Consider the following 26,634-nt stretch of genomic DNA (forward strand, 5'->3'; position numbering starts at 1 on the left):
GACAGGAGGATCGCGCAGGTTCGAAGCCAGCCGCACTGGTGTAAGAGACCCTGTTTTAAAAAAAAAAAAAAAAAATATATATATATATATATATATATATATATATATATATATATATATATATTTATATTTATATTTCTGGGAGTGTAGCCCGGAGGTAGAAGGGCTTCCAGGAACCCCAGTACCACCAAAAAAAAAGGGGGGGGGGCTAAGTAGATAGAGAAGCACCAACTGGGGGGTCGGTGAGGGCGGTCAGCAAGCGCATCTGGCCCTGAGCTGTTCGCTTTCCCAGCCCCAAGCTGCCCAGGGACAAGGTCGCACAGGCCGGGGACCCTCGGGCGCTCGGACAGGATCGGGAGCCGGGCCCCGTGCAACGCCCAGAGCGCGCAGAGAGGGCGCTGCTCGTCCCCGCCGCTGCAGCCGGCGCGTCCCCGCCGGGCCGGCTCCTCCCGCGCGCACTTGCCTGGCCCGGGCCATGGCGACCTGCTGGGGGCTGCGGAGCTGCTGCGGGGCCCGGCGCCGGGCGCTGTGGCCTGCGGCCCGCCACCTCCGCCCGCGGGCCGGCCGCTCGGAGCCCGGCGGGGCGCGGACCCGCAGCTACGGCCTCTCCAGCGAGCTGCTGCGCACCGACAGCTTCGTGGGCGGCCGCTGGCTGCCCGCCGCCGCCGCCTTCCCGGTGCACGACCCGGCCAGCGGCGCCGCGCTCGGCATGGTGGCCGACTGCGGGGTCCCCGAGGCCCGCGCCGCCGTGCGCGCCGCCCACGAGGCCTTCTGCAGCTGGAGGGGGGTCTCGGTCAAGGTGAGCGCGGGCTGGGGGCGGGATGAGGCCGGCCAGGCTCGGCCCAAAGTGAAACCAGCCGCGTCCTTGTTCCTGCCCTCCATCCCCAGGGTGCGCAGCGCAGAAAGTCAGAGCCGAAAGGACGGAGATGGCAGTGAGCCCCAGAAGTGCGCTGTCCGGTGGGGGAGGCAGAGCTCAGACGTGCTAACACCAGCAAGCCCAACCGTGTGAAAGTGTGTGTGTGTGTGTGTGTGTGTGTGTGTGTGTGTGTGTGTGTACACGCACTTGTGCAAGAGTGCGATGCGAGTCTAGGAAAGCCAGAACACGTGTGTCTCTTCAGGGAAAGGGTTTTTCTCCTGAATGGATAAATGTTGTCTCGTGGACTGGCCATTCGGTGAGGAGAATGGAGTGTGTCAGAAGTATGGGGAAGGTTCCATTCCCCCTTCATTTTATAGAGACTGGAGCCCACCCACTGACATCTCCCTGTCCTTCAAAGCCTGCCTTCTGAAAATCGCACCCAAAGACTTAACTGAGCACCTTCGCGGGCCTTGGAGGTGCTTAGGGCACATCATCAACAGATAAACATTCTTCTTAGCCCAGCGTGGTGGCGCACGCTTGTAATCCCAGCATTTGGGAGGCTGAGACCAGAGGATCGCGGTTCGCGGACAGCCTCAGCTACTTAGTGAGGCCCTCTGCAACTCAGTGAGACCCGGTTTCAAAATCAAGAATAAAAAATAGGGCAGGGGGTGTGGCTCAGAGGTCGAATGCCCCTGGGTTTCATCCCCAGTCCCACAAATAAATAAATAAATAAATATTCTTCTCTTAGGGAGCTCTCTTGGGGTAACCTGGCAGAGGAAAATCCAAACCATAGCAATAAGCAGAATACCTAGAGAACAAGTAGATTAGAGGTGATTAGTTCTACCAGGGAAAAGGTCCAGGCAGGGAAGACGATCTGCAAGATTCAGGATGGGGCGCCTTCTGATGGACTGGTCTGCTCGGGTCTGTCAGCCGTCACATAGTTCCCAGCCTGGGGGCTTAAGCAACACAAGTTTGCTTTCTCACCATTCTGGAGGCTGGAAGTCCCAGATGGAGGTGTCTGCAGGTAATTTTCTTCTAGGGCCCTGGTCCTCAGCTTGCAGATGGTCTTTTTCTCTGTGTATCTGTATCCGGATCTCCTCTTCTTATGAAGACACCAGTCATGGGAGACTAGGGCTCACCCCAGTGGCCTCATCTTAATCAGCCCTTTAAAGACCTTATCTCCAAGTTCACACTCTGGGGTATGAGGTTTAGGACCTCAACTCACTCGCTTGGGAGGGGACTCCTTTCATCCTGTCATATCAAGGTAGGCCTCACCAAGACAGAGACCAGAAGACCAGAGGCTCACCCTCATGTGTACAGAGTGTCTGGGAGGCCCTGTGGCCGAGGGAGGGGGTGAGCGAAGGGGGAGGGTTACAGGAAAGAGATAGCCGGAAGAGGGACTGGTCATCGGGACCTATGGATGATTCTTGGAACTTAAGGGTTTACTTTGGTGAGGTGAGGGTCACGTCAGGATTTTAAGCAGAGAAGCAATCAGATTTACATTTTGGAAGGTCCTCTGGGCATGGTGCTGAGGATAGACTGAGGAGGGCACTGGTGGAAATAGAGACCTGTCAGGTGGAAGTATTGGTCCATTTTCCATTGATAAAGGCATCCCTGAGGCAGGTTTATTTAGCAGTTTGGGAGGCTGAAAGCCAATCAGGTGGCCTCTGGTGAGGATCTAGTGGCAGATGCTGGCATCCTGCTGCAGGGTGTCCAGGAGCCAGAGGTGACATGTCTAGACTGGGAGCCCAGTGAGATGCAAGGGTCCAGTTCTCCTAAGGCAGCTCTGTCTTTGAAGAACTAAATCACTACCTTAGTCCCTGCAGAGGGCAAGGCCCAGTGGCATAAGGACCTCCCACTGGTTCTGGCTTCTACCGTCAGCACCCTGAAGAGTGAACCCCAACACCTGGACCCCAGGGAGCAGAGCACATCCAAACCCAAGGATGACCAGGCATGGTGGCGCACCCTTGTAATCCCCGCGCTTGGGAGGTGGAGACAGGAGGATCGCGCTGATTCGAAGCCAGCCTCACTGGCTTAGGCGACCCTGTTTCCAAATAAAAAGTATAAAATAGGTCTGGGAGTGTAGCCCAGAGGTAGAAGGGTTTCCAGGAACCCCAGTACCACCAAAAAAAAAAGAAAAAAGAAAAAAAGAAAATCCAAGGATTTAGGTGGGAGAGTGTGATGATCTGAACACGGGTTGCATCAGAGGCAGTGACCATTTGTTAGAGACAACTGTATTTCCTGGTGGATTTTTTAAATTTTTATTTATTTATTTATTTATTTATTTATTTTTATTTTTTCAGTACTGGGGATGGAACCCAGGAGCATTCTCCCTCTGAGCGACACCCCCAGCCCTATTTTTAATTCTTTATTTGGAAACAGGATCTCACTGAGTTGCAGAGGCCGGCCACGAGCAGCGATCCTTCTGTCTCAGCCTCCCGAATGCTGGGATGACAAGCGTGCCCACCACTCCCAGCTTCCTGGTGGAGTTTTATGGAGTGTAAGAGCAAGGGAGGAGCTGATGATGGACCAGGACATGGGGCCTAGCAATGGGAAGGAGGTGGTGACCGCCAGTGGGTGAGGAGGGGCAAGGGAGGAGCAGGCATGGGGCAGCACACGTGGAGACATTGGAGCTAAGAGCTGGGCTTGTTGCCTCTGAGAGTACTGCCAGACACCAAGGTATGGATGTGAAGCAGGCATTTGGATCCAGGAGCTCGGATTTAAAAGCGAGCCCTGGGCTAGACCTGTAAGAGTGAAAGTCATACCTGTCTGTACACAGAGCTGTGGGGACAAATGGTGGGCTCACAGCCGGGGCCCAGCCAGGTTGCCGGGCTCTCCAGCATCATTTGGAGCCTCACAGGGTGCATAAAGACAAGGCCTCCACAGTGGTGTCACTGTAGGGATGCCGGAGTGCGTCCAGTCCTGTTAGGGTTAGTGTGGGGTGGACGCAGGCCGAAAACTCGCCCCCAGTCTATGGGCCATATCCAGCTTGCTAGCAAGGACATTGTGTTAGCATCAAGTCACAACGGGACAAATACTGTATGATTCTCCTTAATGGAGGTAGCCAGGGCTGTCGAATTTGTGGCAACAAAGCCGAATGGTGTTTGCCAAGGACTAGGGGTGCAAGAATGGGCACTTGTGGCTTAATAGGTACAGGATTTCAATTTTGGCAAATGAAAAAGTTCTGGAGGCAGTGATGGTTGCACAACTCTGTGAGTGTAGTTAGTGACACTGAGATGTCCACTTAAAAATGGTTAAGATGGTAGCCGGGCGTGGTGGCGCATGACTGTAATCCCACCATTCGGGAGGCTGAGACCGGAGGATCGCGGTTCGCGGACAGCCTCAGCTACTTAGTGAGGCCCTCCGCAACTTAGTGAGACCCTGTTTTAAAATAAAGAATAAAAAATAGGGCAGGGGGTATAGCTCGGAGGTCGAATGGCCCTGGGTTCCATCCCCAGACCTACAAAATAAATAAATAAATAAATAATAAAAATAAATGTAAAAAATTGTTGCTCAGGCTAGTCGGAAACTCCAGAGCCTAAGCCGTCCTCCTGCCTCAGTAGGAAACTATCCTCTTCTGTAGTGAAATTAAAATTATTCTTTTTTTTTTTGTGGGTCTAGCTAAATTTTATTTAGCCTGTGCCTGGCTAAAATTATTCTTGTTTACCATAAACAATAATAGCTATATCCACAAATTTTCTCTTTTACAGTTTATAACTCAGTGCATATTAGCTGCAACTTGAAAGTGGCCTGTTGTTACTCATCAGAGGATCAATCTATGTCAGGGTTCTCCAGAGAAACAGAATCCATGGGAAATATATATAGAGAGAGGAAGGGATTTATTATGAGGATTGGCTCATGTGATTACGGAGGCCGAGAATCCCAGGGTCTGCCGTCAGCGAGCTGAGGGCCCAAGAAACCTGCAGTGGAATTCCTGTGCGAGTCTGAAGGCCTGAGAACCTATGTTTAAAGGCAGAAAATGGATGTTCAAGCAGAGAGTTTTGTTCAGGCCCATAATGGATTGAATGAAGCCCACACACATTGATGGGGCCAGTTTTCTTTCCTCCTCTACTAATTCAAATAAATGTTCATCTTTTCTGGGGAAAAAAAAAGTTCATCGTACACCCCAAAATGTTTTCCTGGCTGTCTTACCATTCCAGAGCTCTGTGAAGCTGACACCCGAAAACAAGATTACGTAGTAGTAGTCTGTCTTACACATTACATTTTATTACTTCTCTGTCTTGTTATTTCTTTCTCAGGAGAGGAGTGTATTGCTTCGGAAATGGCACGATTTAATGATACAGAATAAGGAGGACCTTGCCCAAATCATCACGGCCGAAAGCGTAAGTTCCAGGTCCTGGTGTGCCACCCAGAGAAACCATCCTGGAATATTTAGACTAAAGCCTAGGAAAGCCCCTAACTGCCCCTCGGTGTTCTGCAGATAAAGAATACATGGTTTCCGTGTGATGACCTAGATCAACATTATAATAGGCAGTCTCATTCGCTAAAATGAGATGTATGTGTCTCAGTTTATTCTTCACTGGCCTTGTTTGGAACTACATAAATACTCCTCTTTTACCATCCTAGGTTTTTGTTTTTGTTTTTTCTTGTGTGGCCATTTTGATTTTTTCAAAATGATATTGTTTTTGTAATTTTTTTTTTTTTTTTTGGCGGTTCTGGGGATGAAACCCAGGGGCATTTGACCTCTGAGATACACCCCCTGCCCTATTTTTTTATTCTTTAATTTGAAACAGGGTCTCACTGAGTTGTAGAGGGCCTCACTAAGTAGCTGAGGCTGTCTGCGAACCGCAATCCTCTGGTCTCGGCCTCCCCAACGCTGGGATTACAGCCGTGCGCCACCACGCCCGGCTTTGTTTTTGTATAATTTTAAATGGACCGATAGTTTCTCCACAGCTATGATAAATGATTTTACACCATGTTTCCACATTAAGGAGATGCTGAAGGAGGATAAACTAGGAGATGCAGTGTTGGGCGTCTCCCCCTAAGTTAACAAACACAATGGGGACGAGCGTTTGAAGAAGGCAAATGAGTCTCGCTGCCTTGGGTAACACACACATGCTCGTCTCAGTCACCGTGACTCTGCTAAGACTCACACCAAAGTCAGGAATTTCCCGACAGCCCTGCAAGTTTTCTGCTTTTCTTGCAGCCTTGAAGAATTTAGAAACAGAGATATGCATTTATTATTAGATGGTCACAGAGGTGCCCATTTCTGGCTCATTTTAGGGAAAGCCACTGAAGGAGGCCCATGGGGAAATTCTCTACTCAGCCCACTTCCTCGAGTGGTTTTCAGAGGAAGCCCGCCGCATCTACGGGGACATTATCTACACCTCCGCGAAGGACAGGCGCTCGCTGGTGCTCAAGCAGCCCATGGGTGTGGCTGCGATTATCACTCCGGTGAGTGGCGGGGCCAGTGAGGTTCCAGGGGAGCAGGTTGCTGCAGGAGGGAGGGAGGGAAGGAAGCAGTGTGTGCTTCCTAGTGGGCCAGTGTGCTCATCCTGATAGCTTGGGTTCCTTGTTCCCCTCCTGGAGGCGGAGGTATGTTTCCTGGTCCTTTGTGATAACATCAGGTGGGGCAGCAGCCAGTGTGGAATGTGTTTGCCAATGTCTACAGACACAGGATGACCCATGCGTGAACCAACGTGCTTCTCCCTGGCTTTGCCTAGCATCCCCAAAAGAATCTTTTGGAAGTTATCGTTGTCAAGATTTAAGATAGGACACATTTCTTAAGGTGTAATCATGGGGGGAAGTTATTCAATTTATGGTTGTCATCCATTTTAATTTATTCAGCATATGGTTTGGCTTATGGTTGTCATCAATGGCAAAGCATCTGTGTACCTACCAGCAAGCAGAAAGCCAGGTTCTAGAGGTCAAAGAGCCAAGAGTTAAATGTTATGTCCACCTGAATGGGGCCGCACGCTGTGGGTGCCAGCCTCCTCTCAGTGAGCAGCCCCTACCCCCAACCCTCATGAGGTCAGGCCACCTTCTCTCCAGCACCTGCCGGCTGGCCTCAAGCTGCTGTCCCTCCCTGCGAGGTCAGGTGCAGGCGGGACCCTCCTTCCTGCCTGTACTGACCAGGCTGGACCTGAAGCTTGCCATTCACTAGTCATACAGCCTTGGGCGGATTATTTAACTGTGCTATCTCAGTTTTCCCAACCTCACAAATGAGCAAAATAATAGTAACATCCTTACTGAGAGGTGATAAGGATTTAATTATAGTTTTAAAGTGTTTGGAACAATACCCGATACGAAATCAGTACCACAAAAATATTTTTCAAAATAAAATCACTAATATTATAAGTATGTAGATATCTATAGTTATCTGTAAATACACATAGAGAGCAGTAATAAATCATCTACCATTTGCAAGATCTCCATTGATAATATTTTCTCCCAAGGGCCTCAGGCCAATATCAGCTTACTGCCTGTGTTTGTAAATAAAGTTTTATTGGGACACACCATTTCTATTTGTGTGCCTCTCTGATCTTTGGCAGTTTTCAGGATGCAACTGCAGGGTTCAGTAGTTGTAAAAGAAACTGGCCCACGAAGCCGAAAACCTTACTCTGGTCCTTTACAGAGAACAGTAGTCAAGATAGCTTAGTACTGTGTCAAATTCTGAAATGTTTCCAGTTATTCTGAGTCTTATCTCCCAAGACCCTTGAGCTGGCGGGCCAGGTGTTCTGAGGTTAGCTGTGCAGCCGGAGAACAGGTCTGCTAGTCAGTTGTGCAATGGGGTTTGCAGCCGCCTTCCAATGGTCTAAGGAGGCAGTCCCTCCTCACCGCATCCTCTGCTCTTCTGATCCCAGTGGAATTTCCCCAGTGCCATGATCACCCGGAAGGTGGGGGCCGCCCTGGCAGCCGGCTGCACTGTGGTGGTGAAACCTGCTGAAGACACGCCCTTCTCTGCCCTGGCTCTGGCTCAGGTGAGCCTCACGGTGTGTGTGTGTGTGGAGTCCCAAAGGGGATTTTATCAGGACAGAAAGAAGCTGTTTCCTTTGCCTACATCCCCTGCTGCGTGGTGTTATGTTTTAATCCACTGGAAGTTATAAGCCAGGTGTTGCTCTTTTTAGGGAAAAAAAAAATGGGAGCCATGTATTTTTTGGTCACCCTAAAAATGGCATCTATCCCTCATCCTCATTAATGAGGGAGTAAAATGTAGGCTTACATCTCACAACAGGAGCTCTCTTAGTTACCTCCCATCTCCAGTCCAGCCTGTAGTCTGTTGATCTATCATTCTAAGTTTAATCCCCCCCAACCCCAATGTCTTTTAATGTCACTCAGAGTAACACCCAGATGCCCTGCAGTGGCTTTGTGAGCTAGAGGACATGGTGCCCAGCCTCCTGCGCCCCTCTGTCCCCCCATTCACATGGCCCTCCCCAGGCTGGCCCTCGGGGAATTGGACTTGCTTTCCCTCCCCAAGAACACTCCCACCCTTTGCTTCTTTGATGTTTCATACTTAAAGAAAGGTTGCCAAGGTAACACAAGTGCTGCACACATCCCACGCTTGGTTTCCCATTTCTTAGTGAAGGAGCTCAGGGTGGGCCATCCCAAAATATATCAAATTGGCCTCCTGAGCATCTCGAGTGGAAATCACTCAAGAAAGTGTGATTTCGGTGAAGGCCAAGCTTGCGAGTGGAAAAGACTCTTTTTCAAGGCTGGAAAATAGTTCTGACCACCGAGGGCTGTAACTAGACTGCAGTGAATCTGAGTACACTCTCCAAGTTACCCTTACCTCCCACTGGATTTTGTTTGCTTTTTGCTACTGGGGATTGAACCCAAGAGCAATCTACCTCAGAGCTATACCCCAGTCCTATTTTATTATTTTATTTTGAAACAGGGCCTCGCTAAATTGCTGAGGGTTGTGCTAAGGGGCTGAAGTTGGCCTCAAACTTGAGATCCTCCTGTACTGGGATTATAGGCGTGCAACACTGCACCTGGCCTCCACTGGCTTTTATACCTCCTGCCCCATATGGGCTTTAGTTGTTTCCCAGATTTTACTACCCTCGTCCAGAGGCCTATTTGTCTTCCTGTTCCTTCACAGATTTATCATCGTTTGTCAAAAAAAAGTATAAAAGCATCATGCCTTGGTCTTCAGACTTCATTGTCTCATAAGGACTCCCATATATATGTACATTTTTTGGGAGAAAGAAATCCCAGGTTATAGACGGGCATGGTGGCGCATGCCTGTAATCCCAGTTCTTGGGAGGCTGAGACAGGAGGAGGAGGACCTCAGCAATACAGTAAGGCTCAGCAACGTAGCAAGATCCTGTTTTTCTAAATAAAAAATAAATTTAGGCTGGAGTCTAGCTTGGAGGTAGAATGCCTGAGGGTTCAATCTCTAGTAACAAGTAGGAAGACAGCAAGGGAGGGAGGGAGGGACTCAAAGTGACTTAGATGTTTGAACACAAGGTGGCTTTGAAACTCAAACTCATACCCTAAGAAACGTTGCTTTAACAATGTGTAGCCAGGCGTGGTGGCGCACGCTTGTAATCCCAGCATTCGGGAGGCTGAGACTAGAGGATCACGGTTCGCAGACAGCCTCAGCTACTTAGTGACGCCCTCTGCAACTCAATGAGACCCTGTTTCAAAATAAAGAATTAAAAAAAAATAGGGCAGGGGGTGTATCTTGGGGGTCAAATGCCCCTGGGTTCCATCTCCAGACCCGCAAAAAAAAAAAGTGTAATAATAACATACACCTGCTACTTTAGTGCTAATGGGAATCTTATTTCAGTTTCAAATATATATGTTGGGGGTGCTCGGGATGGAATTCAGGGCCTTTCTCGTTCGGAGCACGTGCTCTACCACAGAGCATCGCACCCAGCGCCTCAAATACATTTTCATTCTGACCCCAACAGCAGCTTAATTTTGTCTATCGTTTTTTAGATTAGACATTTATTTATCTCCACTTTCTGATATTTTTCAGTTTAATCATCTCTTGCCACACATTTGGCTATTTCTCCTTATAGCTTGCAAACCAGGCTGGAATTCCCCCAGGTGTGTACAACGTTATCCCTTGCTCTCGATCCAAGGCCAAGGAGGTGGGGGAGGCCCTCTGCACAGACCCGCTGGTGTCCAAGATCTCCTTCACGGGCTCCACAGCTACAGGAAAGGTAGGCAACTGGAGTCTCCAGGAAAGCAAACATCATTCTAGTCTTTTATTTTTATTTATGTATTTATTTATTTAGTTTGGTATTGAGGATGGAACCCAGTGGCATGGTACCTCCAACTATACTGCCAGCCTGATTTTCCCTGGTAGCTCAAAAAAAAAAAGTAAATAAATAAAAAATAAAAAAATAAAGTGGCTGAAAGCCATCTACTGTATCTTCTCAATTCTGGAATGTATGTTTCTTTCATAATCTCGAATTTGAGATTCTAGGAACACATGATTGATGTTGAAATGGGTGTCTCAGAACTGTACAAAAACTGTGTTTAGTATAAAGGCACTTACAGAAATAAAAAGGGCCTTTATAGTTTGTTTTTTTTGTTTGTTTGTTTGTTTTGTTTACAGTACTGGGGATGGAACCCAGGGGCATTCTACCACCGAGCTACACCCCCAGTCCTATTTTTTATTCTTTATTTTGAAACAGGGTCTCACTAAGTTGAGGAGGACCTAAGTAGCTGAGGCTGGCAGCGAACCTGTGATCCTTTTGTCTCAGCCTCCCAAGTACTGGGATTACAAGCGTGCACCATCACACCTGGCTTGGTGGGAGGTTTGTTGACTGAGATTTGAGCATCTGGGTTTACAGCAGGTGCAGCTTTTCAGCCAGCTGAAGGAAAGGATGCTCTTTGCCTCACGGGGTTCCTCAAATGCAGGGCCCTATCACAAAACCTTGACTTCAACTCACATGGGGTCTTTCCAAGCACAGCCCTGGGTTGTGAATACTGTCTGTTTCACTTAAACTCTCTCAAGGGATCCTTTCTTGCAGCCATGCTACCCAATGACTCAAGGTCCTATAATAAGAATTTAAACATCCCAAGCAGTTTTCTTAGGCTATAAAAATCTCTTCCTGGATATTGAAGTCTAGTAGTTAAAGGAATCAAATGCCTTACACTTGTGCATTAAGCCAGCAATTCTATAAACGTATCCCAAGGGAATAACTGCAGTGTTTTTAATAACAAAAATTGGAAATAACCTAAATGTTCAGCACATAAAGGCTGAATAAGTAGACCATGGAATAGCCATGCCGTGGAATACCATGCAGGTGTCTAAAAACCATGTGCTGACATGAAAGGGTCTTCATATTCTAGTCTTACTCTAAAGGAGTGAGGTATAAATGCTAGGGGCATGTTAAGAGGTCCCAGATGAATGGTCAATGGAGAAGATAAAGTAGGTTGCAAACTGTGTGATTCTTACCATGCTGTTTTATTTTTTCATTTTTTATTTTTGGTGGTACTGGGGTTCCTGGAAGCCCTTCTACCTCCGGGCTACACTCCCAGACCTATTTTTACATTTTTATTTGGAAACAGGGTCTCCTAAGCCAGCGCGCGCGGCTGGCTTCAAACCTGCGCGATCCTCCTGTCTCCGCCTCCCAAGTGCGGGGATTACAAGCGTGTGCCACCACGCCCGGCTATGCTGTTTTCTTTAAAAACATAAGCTGGGTGTGTAATGGTGCACGCCTGCAGTCCCAGTACAGGTTTGAGACCAGCCTCAGCAACATAGTGAGGCCCTCCGTAACTTAGTGAGGTCCTGTTTCAAAATTAAAAATAAAAAATGAGTTGGGGGGTGTCAATCAGAGGTAGAATGCCCCCAGGTTCAATTCCCTAGTACCAAAACAAAACCAAAATAAGTATATACACATGAATCTCCAATATATATATGTAGATAGATAGACAGACAGACGGACAGACAGACAACTTGGAATGTAATCCACAAGTTATGGCATTCTGGAAGACTCTACTAATTAATTTTTTTTTTTTACAATACTGGGGATTGAACCCAGGGGTATTCTACCTTTGAGCTATACCTCCAGCCCTATTTTTATTCTTTATTTTGAAACAGGGTCTCACTAAGTTGCAGAGGGCCTCACAAAGTAGCTGAGGCTGGCCACGAACCAAGATCCTCCTGTCTCAGCCTCCCAAATGCTGGGATTACAAGCGTGCACCACCACGCCCAGCTGTATTAAGCAATGAAATCATCCTATATGCTTTTGTAATCCACCAGTTTTGAATATTGTTTGCCAGTAACTTTTTATTTGGTACTGGGGATGGAACCCAGGGGCATCCTACCTCTGAGCGACACTCCCAACCCTATTTTTTAGTCTTTATTTTTTTATTTTTTTGGTGGTACTGGGGATGGAATCCAGGGGCCTTCTACCTCCAGGCTACACTCCCAGACCTATTTTATATTTTATTTGGAAACAGGGTCTTTTAAACCAGCTGAAGCTGAGCTTCGAACCTGCGTGATCCTCCTGTCTCAGCCTCCCAAGCAGGGGGGATTACAAGCGTGTGCCACCATGCCCAGCTTCTACTAATTCATTTTTATTTATGATTTTAACCCTATTCTGTGCTTTATTTAAGTTGCTGATTCACTTATGTAGCTCAAAATATCAAGGCAGTGTCAGCATTTTACCTCGGGAAATCTCACCCTCACCCCGACACCCTGCTCCCCGTCTCTAAGTCATTTCTTTTCATGTCTATTCTCCCAGTGCACTGTATCAAGTAGAAGCAGGTATGAACATACTTTCTTGTTCCTTCCCTGTCCTGTGCGAGTTTCTTCCCACATATGTGCGCCTGGCGTTTTCATTCCTGGGCGATCTCGTAAGCCAAGGCTCTTGGCCCTGGTGCTTATGGTACTGTTCATGGCCTCCTCTCCCCTGGCAGATCCTACTGCAACACGCAGCGAAATCCGTGAAGAGAGTCTCTATGGAGCTGGGCGGCCTCGCCCCATTCATTGTCTTCGACAGTGCCAATGTGGACCAGGCCGTAGCAGGGGCGATGGCGTCAAAATTTAGGAATACCGGACAGGTGAGTCTCTGCTCAGGGCTCAGGGTGCCAGTGGGTGGGCTCTGCACTGAGCTGTCACCCCCACGGCCTCGCTGGTCTCCTGAGCTCCCTCCTCCATGTGTCCTTCACTCCTTTATTCTTTCAGCAAGCATTTAGTAAGCGCCTTCTTTTTCACTAGAGACTGTGCTAGGCTTTGATTGTTCTAAAGGAAGGACGGGACACTCTCTGGCTTCAAAGAGTTTCCTGAACCGCGATGCCCTGTGATCAAGTGGTCCTCTCTTCTCTCTTTTTTATCCTACCCTTTGAATCTGGCTGTCTTTATAGATGTCCCTCACTGGGCTTTTTTCTCCTTAATGGATGCATCATCTCCTCAGACACAAACAGGAGGGTACAAGTCCCCAGATTCTGGGAAAGAGGACAGGAAAATGTTGAGGGCGGTGCCTGGAAGAACTCACAACCCTGCTGCCTGCTGAGGCCCACCTGGGTCTCGCCTGCCTGATAGGAGTGTCAGAGGCACCCAATACAGGATGCAGGAGCAAGAAGCAGCCCCGAGCCCAGGGCACAGCTTGAGAGCAGCGGCCACGTTCACATCTGCACAGGAAATTCTGGAACCTTACATCTGCAGGGTCCTCAAGTCACCTGATATAAATCTTGCACTTTACGGATGAGAAATGGATTCCATTTCATGGATGTAGAAACCCTAAGTGACTTAGGTGTGCACTGTGGCCTTGGGTCCCACCCCAGGTTCTAATAGGAGCCTGGCTTCTTAAAAATCATGCTTGAGGCCGGGCGTGGTGGCGCACGCTTGTAATCCCTGCGCTTGGGAGGCTGAGACAGGAGGATCGCGCAGGCGCACAGGTTCAAATCCAGCCTCAGTTACTTAGTGAGGCTCTCAGCAACTTAGTGAGACCCTGTTTCCAAATAAAGTATAAAATAGGTCTAGGAGTATAGCCCGGAGGTAGAAAAGCCCTGGGTTCCAAAGTACCATCAAGCAATTTTTAAATTTTTTTTGTGGTACCGGGGATTGAACCCATGGGCATACTACCTCCAAGCTACATACCCAGCCCTATTTTATTATTTTTTCTTTAATATAGGGCTTCACAGCCGGATGTGATGGCGCATGCTTGTTATCCTAGCATTTGGGAGGCTAAAATAGAAGGATTGCAATTTGCGGCCAGCCTCGGCTACTTAGTGAAGCCCTTTGCAACTCAGTGAGACCATATTTCAAAATAAAGAATAACAAACAGGGCAGGGGATGTAGCTCGGAGGTAGAATGCTCCTGGGTTCCATCCCCAGTACCACAAAATAAAATAAAATAAAATAGGGCTTCATGTGGTTTCTGAGAGTCTCACTACTTGCTGAGGCTGTCCTCCAACCCGCAGTCCTCCTGTCTCAGCCTCTGAAGTACTGGGATTACAGGCATGCGCCACCATGCCCAGCTAATAAACAATTTTAAATGCTTTTCAGAAATAGAATAGATACACCTAAAAGGTTCTGTTATGAGAAGAAAAGGTGAACTGTTGCATACTATTCTACTATTATTGAATAATTTTTATTTTCGTTTTGGCCTTTGGTAATTTTTTCCCTTTCACACAGCCTAAGTAGGCTCAATCCTTTCTAAAACAGTTATGTCCTCATTACAACTACAAACACTAACGTGTGTTGTCTTCAGAGTTATGCTCCGTGCTCAGTGCCTCCGTCTTTGGGGCCAACACCCCCCCGGGGAGGGAAAGGCCAGTGGGACCCAGGAGGAGAGCGCCTGGCATCACCATGGCGGCAGCCTCCTGTTTACTGGTTGGATCGAGAGCTCTGTCACACCCTCTCTGTGGGTTTGCTTTTGTCTCTGTCTAGACTTGCGTTTGCTCAAACCGATTCTTGGTGCAAAAGGGTATCCACGACCTGTTTGTTAAAAAATTTGCAGAGGCAATGCAGAAGAACCTGCACGTGGGTAACGGATTTGAGGAGAGAACCACCCAAGGCCCGTTGATCAACGAGAAGGCAGTAGAAAAGGTGAGCTCATGCTGTTACCCATGGAAGCAAGTTTTATGGTTTCAAAGCTTCATGAAGGCTGGGCGTGGTGGCGCACGCTTGTAATCCCCGCGCTTGGGAGGCTGAGACAGGAGGATCGCACAGGTTCGAAGCCAGCCTCAGCTACTTAGTGAGGCTCTCGGCAACTTAGTGAGACCCTGTTTTCAAATAAAATATAAAATAGGTCTGGGAGTATATCCCGAAGGTAGAAAGCCTCTGGGTTCCACCCCCAGTACCACCAAAAAAAAAAAAAGCTTCATGAGACAAAAATCACTTGAGAAAGGTGCCCAGTGAAGCCATTTTAGAAACAGTGGGGGAATCTAAAAAGGATGACTTTCTACCCATTTATATGATCAGTGGCACCGTGTGGCCATGGGTCTCTCATCTGTCATTACACTGAGACCTGATGAGACCTGCCCGTCGGAGTCTCCTCATGCCTTCCTTGCCATCTCCGTCACAGTGGAGCAGTAGTTCTTGAATGGCAAGATGACCTTCCAGAAAAGTCCTCTGGGGGCGGGGCAGGTATAGGAACTTGGGTACCATGGTGGAGATGTAGGATGGAGAAGCAAAAGCATGTTCAGGAAGGGTTCCGTTGTGCAGCAGAAGTCACAGTCTCGTCTAGTAGCCAGGTGAGACTTCCATTTGTTCTACTATTTTTTAAAAATCCTATTTCTAAGCTGGGCATGGTGGCGCACGCTTGTGATCACAGCATTCGGAGGCCGAGACCAGAGTATCGCGGTTCGCGGACAGCCTCAGCTACTTAGTGAGGCCCTCTGCAGCTCAGTGAGACCCGATTTCAAAATAAAGAATAAAAAATAGGGCAGGGGATGTAGCTCGGAAGTTAAGTGACCCTGGGTTCCATCCCCAGACCCGCAAAAAAAAAAAAAAAAATTCTATTTATTTATTTATTTATTTACTTATTTTTGTGGCACTTGCAAACTGAACTCAGAAGCATTCTATCTCATTTTTTTTGGTGGTCCTGGGGATGGAACCCAGGGCCTCTACCTCCGGGCTACACCCCTGACCTATTTTATATTTTATTTTGAATAGGGTTTTGCTAGGTTGATGAGATTTTCACTACTTGCTGAGGCTGTCCATGAACCTGTGATCCTCCTGTCTCAGCCTTTTAGGTACTAGCATTACTGGTGTGTGCCACCATCTGGCTTAAAAATCCTCTTCAGTGTCACAAGGAACTTTTTTTTAAATAAATTTTTATTGGTGCATTTATAGTCATACATCTTAATGGGATAAAAAAAACTTGTGGAGATATACATGCACACATCACCCATTCAGCCCCTACCCAATCCCTAACCCCTTCCCTCCCCCTCCGTCCTTCCCATGCTTGGCTTCCTGATTGACTTTGATACGTTTAAGTACATCAAGTGCTTTAAAGAGTTTCTCTCTTCCCCCTCCCATCCCCTCAGATAGGTCACCTTAATTGCTCCTCTATAGGATCCCTGGAACTTTTTTTTATAATACTAAATATTCAATATCAGCCAGGTGTGGTGTCGCACACTTGTAATCCCAGTACTTGGGAGGCGGAGATAGAAGGATGGTGGGTTCTCAGACAGCCTCAGCTACTTAATGAGACCCTCTGCAATTTACTGAGACCTTGTTTCAAAATAAAGAATATAAAATAGGGCTGGGGGTATATCTTGGAGGCAGAATGCCCCTGGGTTCCATCCCCAGTATCTCTCTCTCTCTCTCTCTCTCTCTCTCTCTCTCTCTCTCTCTCTCTCTCTCTCACACACACACACACACACACACACACACACTCCAATATCTTTCCTAGGTAATGTTCCTTTTCCACTAAGAGAAAAGGTATTTAACAGAATATCTTAAGTCAGGCAGACACTTGCAGCTGGAGATGGTGTGGGGGAAGAAAGGAGTGGAGGCTGAGGGTGGAGGCCACAAGGTAGAGGCCCAGCGACCCCTGGATGAACCCAAGGAAACAAAATCCGGCACAGCCAAGTCAGCGTCCATGTGGGAAGCACAGCCCCACCAAGGGCCAGCCTCGGGCTCCTGGCTGCCCTGTGCCGTGTGCAGGCGACCCAGCCGACCCCGGGAGAGCATCGAGGATTGACAGGGCTCTGACAGCTCCCTAGTTATTGCCTGAAAGGATGCGTTAAAGTCCACGTCAGCACCACCAGTGTCTTAAAGGGTACTTTGAGGGCGACTTTGAACCGCATGATAACCCTGGAGTGCTTGCTTGTCTAGTGAAGGCAGTTTGCATCACTCACAGTTGAAGTCACAGAATGGGGTTCTTACCTCCCGCCCCCACTGGGGATACTGACTGCTCACTTAGTGAGACTAAGCATCGGTTTTTGTTGGTCTGGGTGGTGCTGAGGATCGAACCCAGAGCCTCGCACGTGTGAGGCCAGCCCTCTACCACTGAGTTATCCCCCAGCCCAGTGCTGCTGATTAAGTGCCCCAGATTTTCTGCCGGTCCAGGAGCTGTGGCCAACACTTTTTTTCCCCCTAAGTGAACATGCAGATCTTGCCCTAGATGGCGCTGTTGGCCAGGGCTTCAGAGGAGCACTGGTGGAGGATTTGTATCATGATGGAGGGAACCTTGGTGGAAAACACCTTGTTTAAAAACAGCCTTCAGGGCTGGGGATGAAGCTTTATAACTGAGGACTTGCTTAGCATGCACGTTCAAACCTCAGCACCACACACACAAAAACAAACAAACAAATAAGCAAATAAAGGTAAATAAATGAAAACAAGCTCCTTGGCTGGCTTTTGCGTGCACACTGCTATAGAACAGGTTCTGGGGAGAAGACACTTCACATTTAACATACCAGGAGCAAGAGCGCCAGGCACACTGGTAATCCCAGAGACTCAGGAGTTGGCGGCAGGGGGATTGCAAGCTCCAGGCCGACCTGGGCAACTTAGTAAGGCTCTATCTCAAAATTTAAAAAAAAGAAAAAAAAGAAAAAAAAATCCGGGCGTGGTGGTGCACGTTTGTAATCCCAGCATTCGGGAGGCTGAGACAGGAGGACCGTGGTTTGCAGACAGCTTTAGATACTACCTAGTGAGGCCCTTTGCAACTCAGTGAGACCCGGTTTCAAAATAAAAAATAGGGCTGGGGGTGTCACTCAAAGGTAGATGCCCCTGGGTTCCATCCCCAGTACCACAAAAATAAATAAATAAATAAATAAATAGAGCTGGGGCTGTAGCTTAGTGGTAGAGCATTCCTGAGTTTAATTCCCAGTACCACACACACCAAAGAAAACGGGGGGTGGAATCAGTAGCTAAAGATAGAAGAGAAAATTGAATAGCTCTCTCATGAGTTTCTTTTTTTTTTTTTTTTTTTTTGTGGGTCTGGGGATGGAACCCAGGGGCATTGGTTGTACCTCCGAGCTACACCCCCCAGCCCTATTTTTTTTTTTTTTATTCTTTAGTTTGAGATAGGGTCTCACTGAGTCATGGAGAGTCTCACTAAGTAGTTAAGGCTGACCATGAACCAGGTTCCTCCTGTCTCAGCCTCCCGAATGCTGGGATTACAAGCATGTGCCACCACGCCCAGCTCTCATGAGTTTTAAAGCAAAAGATCAGCTGAGTGTGGTGGCACACACTTGTAATCTCAGTCCTTGGGAGGCCAAGACAGGAGAGCTGCAGGTTCAAGGACAGCCTCAGCAATGTAGTGAGACTTTCACCAACCTAGTGACACCATGTTTGAAAATAAAATATAAAATAGACTGGGGGTGTATCTCTAAGATACACCCCCAGATAGAATGCCCTTGGATTCAATCCCCAGAGCCACACACACAAAAGCAAAAACTAGATGATAAAAATTTTAAAATTCATACTAATCTGAGATGGAGATATCTTAGTAAGAGGGGTTCTAGAAGGAAAGAACTGAGGAGATGACATTATAAATACTTGATAAGAACTTTTGAGAGTGGGGGGAGATAACAGTTTTTCAGATCAAAGGATTTCACCAATTACCAACTGCAGTGAATGAAAACAAAAACAACTGTATGTATTTTGCTCATATTTGAGAACGTCAGAGTGCAAAAGAGAATCCCAGAAGCATTTGGAGGGGGAAAAGCTGCCTCATGAGGGAGTGAGGACCAGTTTGGGATTAGACTCTTCATCTGCAACTTTAAAAGTGGAAAAAGTAGACTTCAAGTTCTGAAGGAAAAATATGTTGGGCCAAAATTCTGGAGTGAGCCTACGATCCCAGAAACTCAGGAGGCTGGGGCAGGAGGATCACAGATTTGAGGTGAGAAAAAAGGATCGTGCAACTTAACAGGACCCTGTCTGCAAATAAAATTAAACGGGCAGGAAGTACAGCTCAGTGGTAGAATGCCCCTGGGTTCAATCCCTAGCACCTCCACCCCAAGTACAAGGAGACAAATCTGAGGAAAAAGACAGAAAAGCAACCCAAGAAAGAATATATCACGTATATATCAGACCATTCAATAAAAAGCAACGCCCAAGAGTTGGAAAGTCAGAAAACTCTTGGAGAAGGCGCAGTTCTCTTTTGCCCCCGCAGATGCGCTTCCTTAGGAACCAGAGCGGTTTGTTTTTAGCCTATTGATAAAACAAGAGCAGACCCACTGCAGTTTTCTGGCACCTCGCCTAGGTCAGAGGCTGTGGGTTGGGAAGCATCCTCGCCTGGCCTTCCCAGCATCCTCTGTCATCACCCAGGTCGAGAGGCACGTGAGTGATGCTGTTTCCAAGGGGGCCACCGTGGTGACAGGCGGGAAGCGGCACCAGTACGGGAGGAATTTCTTTGAGCCCACTCTGCTCAGCAACGTCACCAGGGACATGCTGTGCTCACAGGAGGAGACGTTCGGCCCGCTGGCCCCAGTGCTCAAGTAAGATCTCCTAACGTGGTGCAAAGATAGAACCGAAGAACGGGGATACCTAGCAAGGGGCGCCTGGGTGCTGGCTGAGACCGGGTGGGCCCCAGGTGGGCGGCCAGAGAGCTGAGCGTGCCGAAGGGTAGAATTCAGTCTACGGTTCTTCTTAATTAGACCACAAAATTTACCCAGCTCTTGCTTTCTGCTGCACTTAAATTTTTCTTCTTCCCAGAGTACGTCCTCCAAGGGCGCTTTTGTGGGAATCTGTAGATGTGAACTGTCCCTGACCTTTCCTGGTCTTTTATCTAACACTCACAAGTAAATAATAATTTGTCGGGATGAAATCCTAGGCTCCACCTCTGGAAGATATCACTCCTTTATCTACTCACACCCAGAGTCATTGCTGAGAAATACGATGTCTGCGTCTTGCTTCTTGGAAAGAGATCTGCTCTTTTCCTCTCTGGGGACTTTTAGAATTCCTTTTAATCTTTGATGTTCTTACATTCCACTGTAATAATTATGATTTGGTGTGTTGCGAGCTTCTTTTCTCATTTCTCTTTCTCTCTCTCTCTCTCCCTCCCTTTTTAAAATATACCATGGATTGAACCCAGGGACATTCTACCTCCAAGATAGAACCCTAGCCCTACTTTAATTTTTATTTTGAAACAGAATCTCACTAAATTGCTGAGGTTGGCCTCGAACCTCTGATCTTCCTGGCTCAGCCTCCCAAATACTAGGGATCATAGGCGTGTACCACACACGCAAGAGTGAGCTTTTTCGGTCTGAGGATCCAGTGTCTTTCTTTAAAATCTAAAGCTTTGTTCAGTCCTGGAGAATTCTTGGTCATTCTTTCCCCACGTATTTCCCTCCCCTTCCTGTTCTCCAGCCTTTCAGGAAGCCTGTGCAGCAATCCTTGTCCTCCGGCCCTCCACTTTCCCCTCGCTTGTCCTCCCCTCTCCTCCATCCTGACCTCTGAGAGTCCTTCCCTCCCTCTGTGCATTCTTTGAACATACCACACACCTACCACATCCTTCATCTCCATAATTTTTTTTTTCTTTTGCATCCTTGGTGTTTCTGGCTGGTTCCTCCTCGTGACTGATATTTTTCTGACTCTTTACTCTCCTCATCCTGCTGTGGGTATTTATTTTTTCCTCGCATTTTTATTCCATTTTGGAAAATAAAATGGAATAATTGATTATGCCTCCCCTGGTCTGGATTGTGCCGTCTACAATCTTTCTTAGTCTTTAGGTTTCTCACAGGTCTTAGAATTTTCCCTGTGAACTGATCTTTAGCCTGTTAGCAGCCTGGGATTGCACTAACTGCCATGAGACTGGTACAAAGCATAGACCTGAGTCTGTGCTCCCGATAGGTTTGAAGGGCAAAGTGTTGAGCCTCGGAGGACATCGAGTATTAAAATTCAATCTCAACACCACTCCTCCAGCCCTGAAGAATTCTTGGTCATTATTTCTCCAGCTATTTCCCTCCCCTTCCTCCATCCTTCTCCATCCTTTCAGAAAGCCTGTGCACCAATCCTACTTCCCCTCTGGGGTAGTTTGTAGCAATCTGTGTTGCAATAAGATGCCCCTACCTGTGCCTGTTTTGCGTGGCTGGTGTGCCTGCTGGGCTTGGGCACCGGCTGCCTCCTAGTTTCCTAGTATAACCAGGGGTCCAGGGTCGCCTGAAACCCACCGGTGTCATGAAGGTGCAGTTCCTGTCCTCCCTACCCCACCTGGCCGGCCCCAGCCCTCTCCCCTGAGGCCAGCATTTTCATAGGAGCCTGACACCTTCTGGACCTCCAGAAGCGTCTGGCATTTTGGTGCTGGTGGCTGATGGAGGCTTTTCGAGCCATGGCCTCTCTCCTCTGGCTTTGGCAGCACTGGGTTCGGGACACGCCGCCCATCTGTCCAGGACCACAGTTTTCCTCGTCGTCTGCCTTGTCAGCCTCGTGACCATGAAGTTTTCTCATTATCCTGCCACATGGGGGCAAAGGACGTGAAGCACTTTCATCTTCACTGTTTTAATGAAAATGGTTTTTCAAGCATGTCCACTGGACATTATCACAGGAACCTGGAAGGCTGCATTGGCGAGAAACGCCTTGCTATTTCATCCCCCAGTACCTGGGGCAAAGTAGCTTTTCTGAGCCAGCTCTGCCCCCACCCGCCCCTCCAGCCCTGCAGAGACAGCCGGCTCCTTTATTTGGAAATTGGGATGCTTAGAACCTCACGTCCCAGTTATGGTTCTGAAAATGACAGAAAAAAAAATACCACTCCAATCTTGTTCCCGAGATATAATTATAAAGCTGGAGGAGATCGCAGAGGGCTTTGGCACAACCCCTTCATTTCAGTGAGGAGCAGCCTCCAAGCACCGTGACGTTTGTTAAGTGGTTATAAATGGCAGAGACTTGCAGAACCTGGCTTTGGTCTCTGAACATTTTTCTTTGTTTGCGATATGTTTCTATAGTTCTGTATTCTTAGGAGGCACCAGAGACAGCATCCTTTTCTTCTTAAGGATGCTATTTGATGGTCTGGATATGTCTTCATCTCCTGCATGCCCGCCTAGTTTTTCTTGTTCTCTTGGAAGGAATGAGGCCAGTATGCCTTGAACACGCCGCCGTGAACACTGAGCCACCTCAGTGAGCGAGCTGTTTCCTTCTCTATTCTGTTCTTGGATCTCTTCGCAGAACTCTGATTTATCTCTTGCCATGATGTGGGAAGCCAGTCAGGAGGAAAGAGAGCTGTTTTCTTTATTCTCCCCTTCTGAATCTCACTTATGACCTGCTTTAACCCTGGCAGGTTCGATACAGAAGAGGAGGCTATTGCCATCGCTAACGCAGCTGACGTGGGGTTAGCAGGTGGGTGTTCGTCACTGGTAGCAGCAGCTGAGATCATTTGCTTGAGCAAATGCCAGACCTCGTTTGTTTGTTTGTTTGTTTGTTTGTTTGTTTGTTTGTTTGTTTTGGAGAATTTTAGGGATTGAACCCAGGGGCATTCTGTCTGAAATACCCCAAGCCCCCTCTTGTTTTATTTTGAAACAGTGTCTCACTAAGTTGCTGAGCTGGCCTCAAACCTGTGATCCTCCTATCTCAGCCTCCCAAGAACTGGAATTACAGGAGTGCCACCATGCCCAGTTCCAGACTTGGTCTTTAAACATCAGCTGGGCTTTGAGGTAGAAACCTCCACAAGTGTATGTTTTGCTGCTTTTCCTAGGGTGAATTTATGCACATATCTGGTGGGGTGTTTTGTTTGTTTTGTGGGTCCGGGGATGGAACCCAGGAGCATTTGATCTCCAAGCTACAACCCCTGCCCTGTTTTTTTATTCTTTATTTTGAAACCGGGTCTCACTGAGTTGCAGAGGGCCTCACTAAGTAGCTGAGGCTGTCCGCGAACCGCGATCCTCCGGTCTCAGCCTCCCGAATGCTGGGATTACAAGTGTGCGCCACCACGCCCGGCTACATATCTGTGTTTGATTGTACTTTTGCCTCACACATTTAGGGGCTGTCAGGTCAGGGAGCAATGAGGAGAAGAAGCAATGTCGATTGTCCTAGCTGGAGAATCACATACTTTTTGGAAGTCTGTATTCTCAGATGTACAATGCCCAGAAATTCCAAGTGCTTTTCCTCACTCCTGAAAGCCTGAAGCCTACAACCTTGGGCCTTGGGTGAAGGAGTAGGCCCGTGTGTGCAGGAGGGCTCAGAAGTCGCCGTTGCGCCTCACCCTGGAGATGGTTGGGTGGCCACAGCGTGCTCTGTAACCCTGAGAAAGCTGACATGGGCATCCACAGTGAATGCAGTATTGAGGGAACGGGAGGCCAGGTAAAGTTCAGCTCTGTAGACACTTCCTCTCTGGGTGAAAGGTCAGGAAAAGAAGGAGCGTGCTGTGCAGTCTCCCATGCCAGGTCACCCACTCAGGGCCACTGCAGAGCTGGAGTAAGATGCACACGGGGCTTCCACTACACAGAGTTCAACACTTGTTTTACCCTTCTCGCTGGTCATAAATGAAAGGCAAGATTCTGGTTGTGAAGATATTAGAGAAGAGAGATTCTTAGAAGTAAGAAAGGACAAAGAGCATGCCTGTCATCCCAGTACTTAGGAGGATGAGAGAGAAAGATCACAGGTTCGAGGCCAGCCTCAGCAATTTAACAAGACCCTCAGCAACTTAGTGAGACTCGGTTTCAAAATGAAAAGGGGAAGCCGGGTGTGATGGCTCACGCTTGTAATCCCAGCATTTGGGAGGCTGAGACAGGAGGATTGTGGTTCGTGGACAGCCCAGCTACTTAGTGAGGCCCTCCGCAACTCAGTGAGACCCTGTTCCAAAATAAAGAATAAAAAATAGGGCTAGTGGTGTAGCTCCGAGGTAGAATGCCCCAGTACTGAAAAAGAAAGAAAGAAAGAGAGAGAGAAAGAAAGAAAGAGAGAGAGAAAGAAAGAAAGAGAGAGAGAAAGAAAGAAAGAAGAGGGCTGGAGGTGTAGCTCAGAGGTAGAACATCCTTGGATTCAACCTCCAGTTCCAAATAACAGAAAGAGAAAGGGCAAGGAGAATTTCGTCAAGGAGTCCAGGGATGATGGTTGGTGACTGTGGCCATAGAAGTAAAGCAGAGGAAGTCGATTGAAATTGCATTAGGGTCTGGATGCCCACTAAAGAATTTAGCCCCGCTGCATAGATAACCAGAATCAACGGAAGGTTTGGACAGAAATGTGAGGAAATATGACAGAGGAATGCAGGATGGGTTGAAGAATAGAAAACGGAAGCCAGAGAGGTCATGGAGATGGTCCTGATGGGAGTGAGGGAGAGAGAGCCCTCGCCAGAGAGGAACAGGAGCAAAAGACGATTACCACGGGTCTTCTGATGGAGTGGACAGGGGCCACTGGGAGCAGGAAGACTCTAGGCCCAACTTGCCAGTGGCATCCTCCACTTTAGATACGAAAGCTAATGAATATTCTACCGGTCACACATGTCCATTTGTCTCCCTGCCAGGTTACTTTTACTCCCAGGACCCTGCTCAGATCTGGAGAGTGGCGGAGCAGCTGGAGGTGGGCATGGTCGGCGTGAACGAAGGGATAATCTCCTCCGTGGAGTGTCCCTTCGGCGGGGTGAAGCAGTCTGGCCTGGGGCGAGAGGGCTCCAAGTACGGCATCGAGGAGTACCTGGAGGTCAAATATGTGTGCTATGGAGGCCTGTAGGATGCATTGGTTCTTTAAAAAATAATAAAGGAAGTTTACCTGCATGCATGGGGATGCACCATGCATGAATTTAAATAGTAGGCTATGGGAATCATGAACTTTTAAAAACTCAGCCAGTCCTCCTAATCCTAAGCAGATGTGAACCCCTCCCCTCTGTTTTCCTAACTAGGGACCAACACTTGCCGCAAGCCTGTGGCTGCAGATGCAGGAGAGTCGGTCCCGGGGTTATAGGATAGAGCCCTGGGACTCACCACAGCCCCATTGCCTCGGTGCCAGGCGCAGTCTGAGGCAGACCTGCCATCTGCCCGCTCAGCACTAAGGATATCCTGTATTCAGAGGTGTTGGGCAGAGTCTGAATAAGTCGCTGTTTGTTTGTTTGTTTGTTTGAAGCCTTCTCGGATTGCACAGAATCGCCCGAGTCTCTCTGTGGAGTGAGGGTGCACATCTCCTAGCTCTGGGCTGTTTGTTATATTGAAGTTGTCACCCTCCTAAACTCACCGCTTGAATTTCATTTCTTTTAGGAAAGAGCCTTAGGAAATCAGAGATTAGCAGTGGCAGTTTGGAGCAAGGGAAGACAGTTTTGTGACCCTGTACAGGCTGCTCAGCACCTCCCCACCTCGTACCTGCAGTGGAGACTGTAGTTAGCCCTTACTCCACGTGGCCAGAGTCTGAGCCAGCTTGAAAGTACTTTGCAAAATAACAGAAGTCCAGTGTGATTTCGAGCCATTTATCGTGAGCAGAGCCAAGGAGGGCTCACCTTCTGCCCCACCCCAGCCTCAGGTAGTCTTCTTGTCCTGACGTAGTTCTGCTCCTTTATATCTCAAACAACAAAAGCACCTTCACCATCATAACTCAAAAGGGGAAAAAAGTTCCACAATTTCCAGTCCACCTTGTAGAAGAGGCGTGAGGCCTTGAATGTCAGGCACTTTCTACCTATTAAGAGTACTGACAGCTCCCTAAGACCCGGTGTTGACTCTCACTCTGGAAGAAAAGCTCCAATTAGGAATGTTCTAAGTTCTTCTAGACACACGTCCCCTCTGCCTAGGAATGCAGACTGTTCCTGGCCAAAAAGACAGGGATGAACCCCCTTTCCTCCTCCTCTCTGGGCCTAAAGTCCATTCAGTCTGTGGGTTTCAGGCGGTAAAAGGAAAAAGCAGTGCTAGACGTAGTTACTCCAGGCAGCCTCACTGAGCCACGGGGAGCAGCAGCCCAGAAACTAACAACCAGAAAGTCCCTGTGCAGAGGGACCCTTCTGTCCTGCGGCAGCCGCACACAAGGCAGGGACTGTGCCCACCACGTGCCCGAGGCCAGAGAAGAAAGAGCAGAATCTGCCTTCAAGTGACACCGCCCAGGCCCTGTCGAGAGTCACTTGCATGTTGACAGTTAATCTCTACTCTTTATTTGTATACTTTTTAGGTGGTTTTATATAACATTCTCATTGCTTAAGATTCGTGTGTGGGCCGTCTTTTTATGACTTAGAATACAAATGCTCTTTTTTAGTAGAATACTGATACTGAGATAGCCAGAGGAATACTTTAAAACTCACTTTCAACTTTGTAATTCAGTGGGTTCCTTGGCCAAATGACAAGTTTTTGAGTTTTCTTGTATATTTGGCCCATCAGGTATATCCTTTGAGAACCGGTGACTCATAATATCCGTGATCCACTGTGTAATTAGAATAGGTTAGTGGTGTTGAGTGTGTGGCTTGGTAGTAGAGCTCATGGTTAGCATGCTCAGGGCCCTGGGTCCACTCCTCAGCACCACCAAAAAAATAAATAACATAATTTGAAAAGGAAATA

At 48.0% G+C, this 26,634-nt stretch overlaps 1 protein-coding gene across 1 annotated transcript; it reads left to right on the forward strand.

Annotated features, from left to right (window-relative positions):
• Positions 1 to 475: 475 nt before the first annotated feature.
• On the forward strand, positions 476 to 24,835 carry ALDH5A1 (aldehyde dehydrogenase 5 family member A1; the record flags this gene model as incomplete). The annotated part of the gene is made up of 10 exons (XM_080710289.1): positions 476 to 799; positions 5,116 to 5,199; positions 6,101 to 6,271; positions 7,681 to 7,797; positions 9,841 to 9,984; positions 12,695 to 12,838; positions 14,669 to 14,827; positions 19,502 to 19,671; positions 22,449 to 22,507; positions 24,630 to 24,835. The coding sequence occupies 10 exons, from the start codon at positions 476 to 478 to the stop codon at positions 24,833 to 24,835; spliced, it is 1,578 nt and encodes a 525-aa protein (XP_080566415.1).
• Between the last annotated feature and the right edge of the window lie 1,799 nt (positions 24,836 to 26,634).

This window comes from Muscardinus avellanarius, assembly GCF_963383645.1.
Source record: "Muscardinus avellanarius genome assembly, chromosome: 14".
In the NCBI taxonomy this organism is placed as follows: Eukaryota; Metazoa; Chordata; class Mammalia; order Rodentia; family Gliridae; genus Muscardinus; species Muscardinus avellanarius.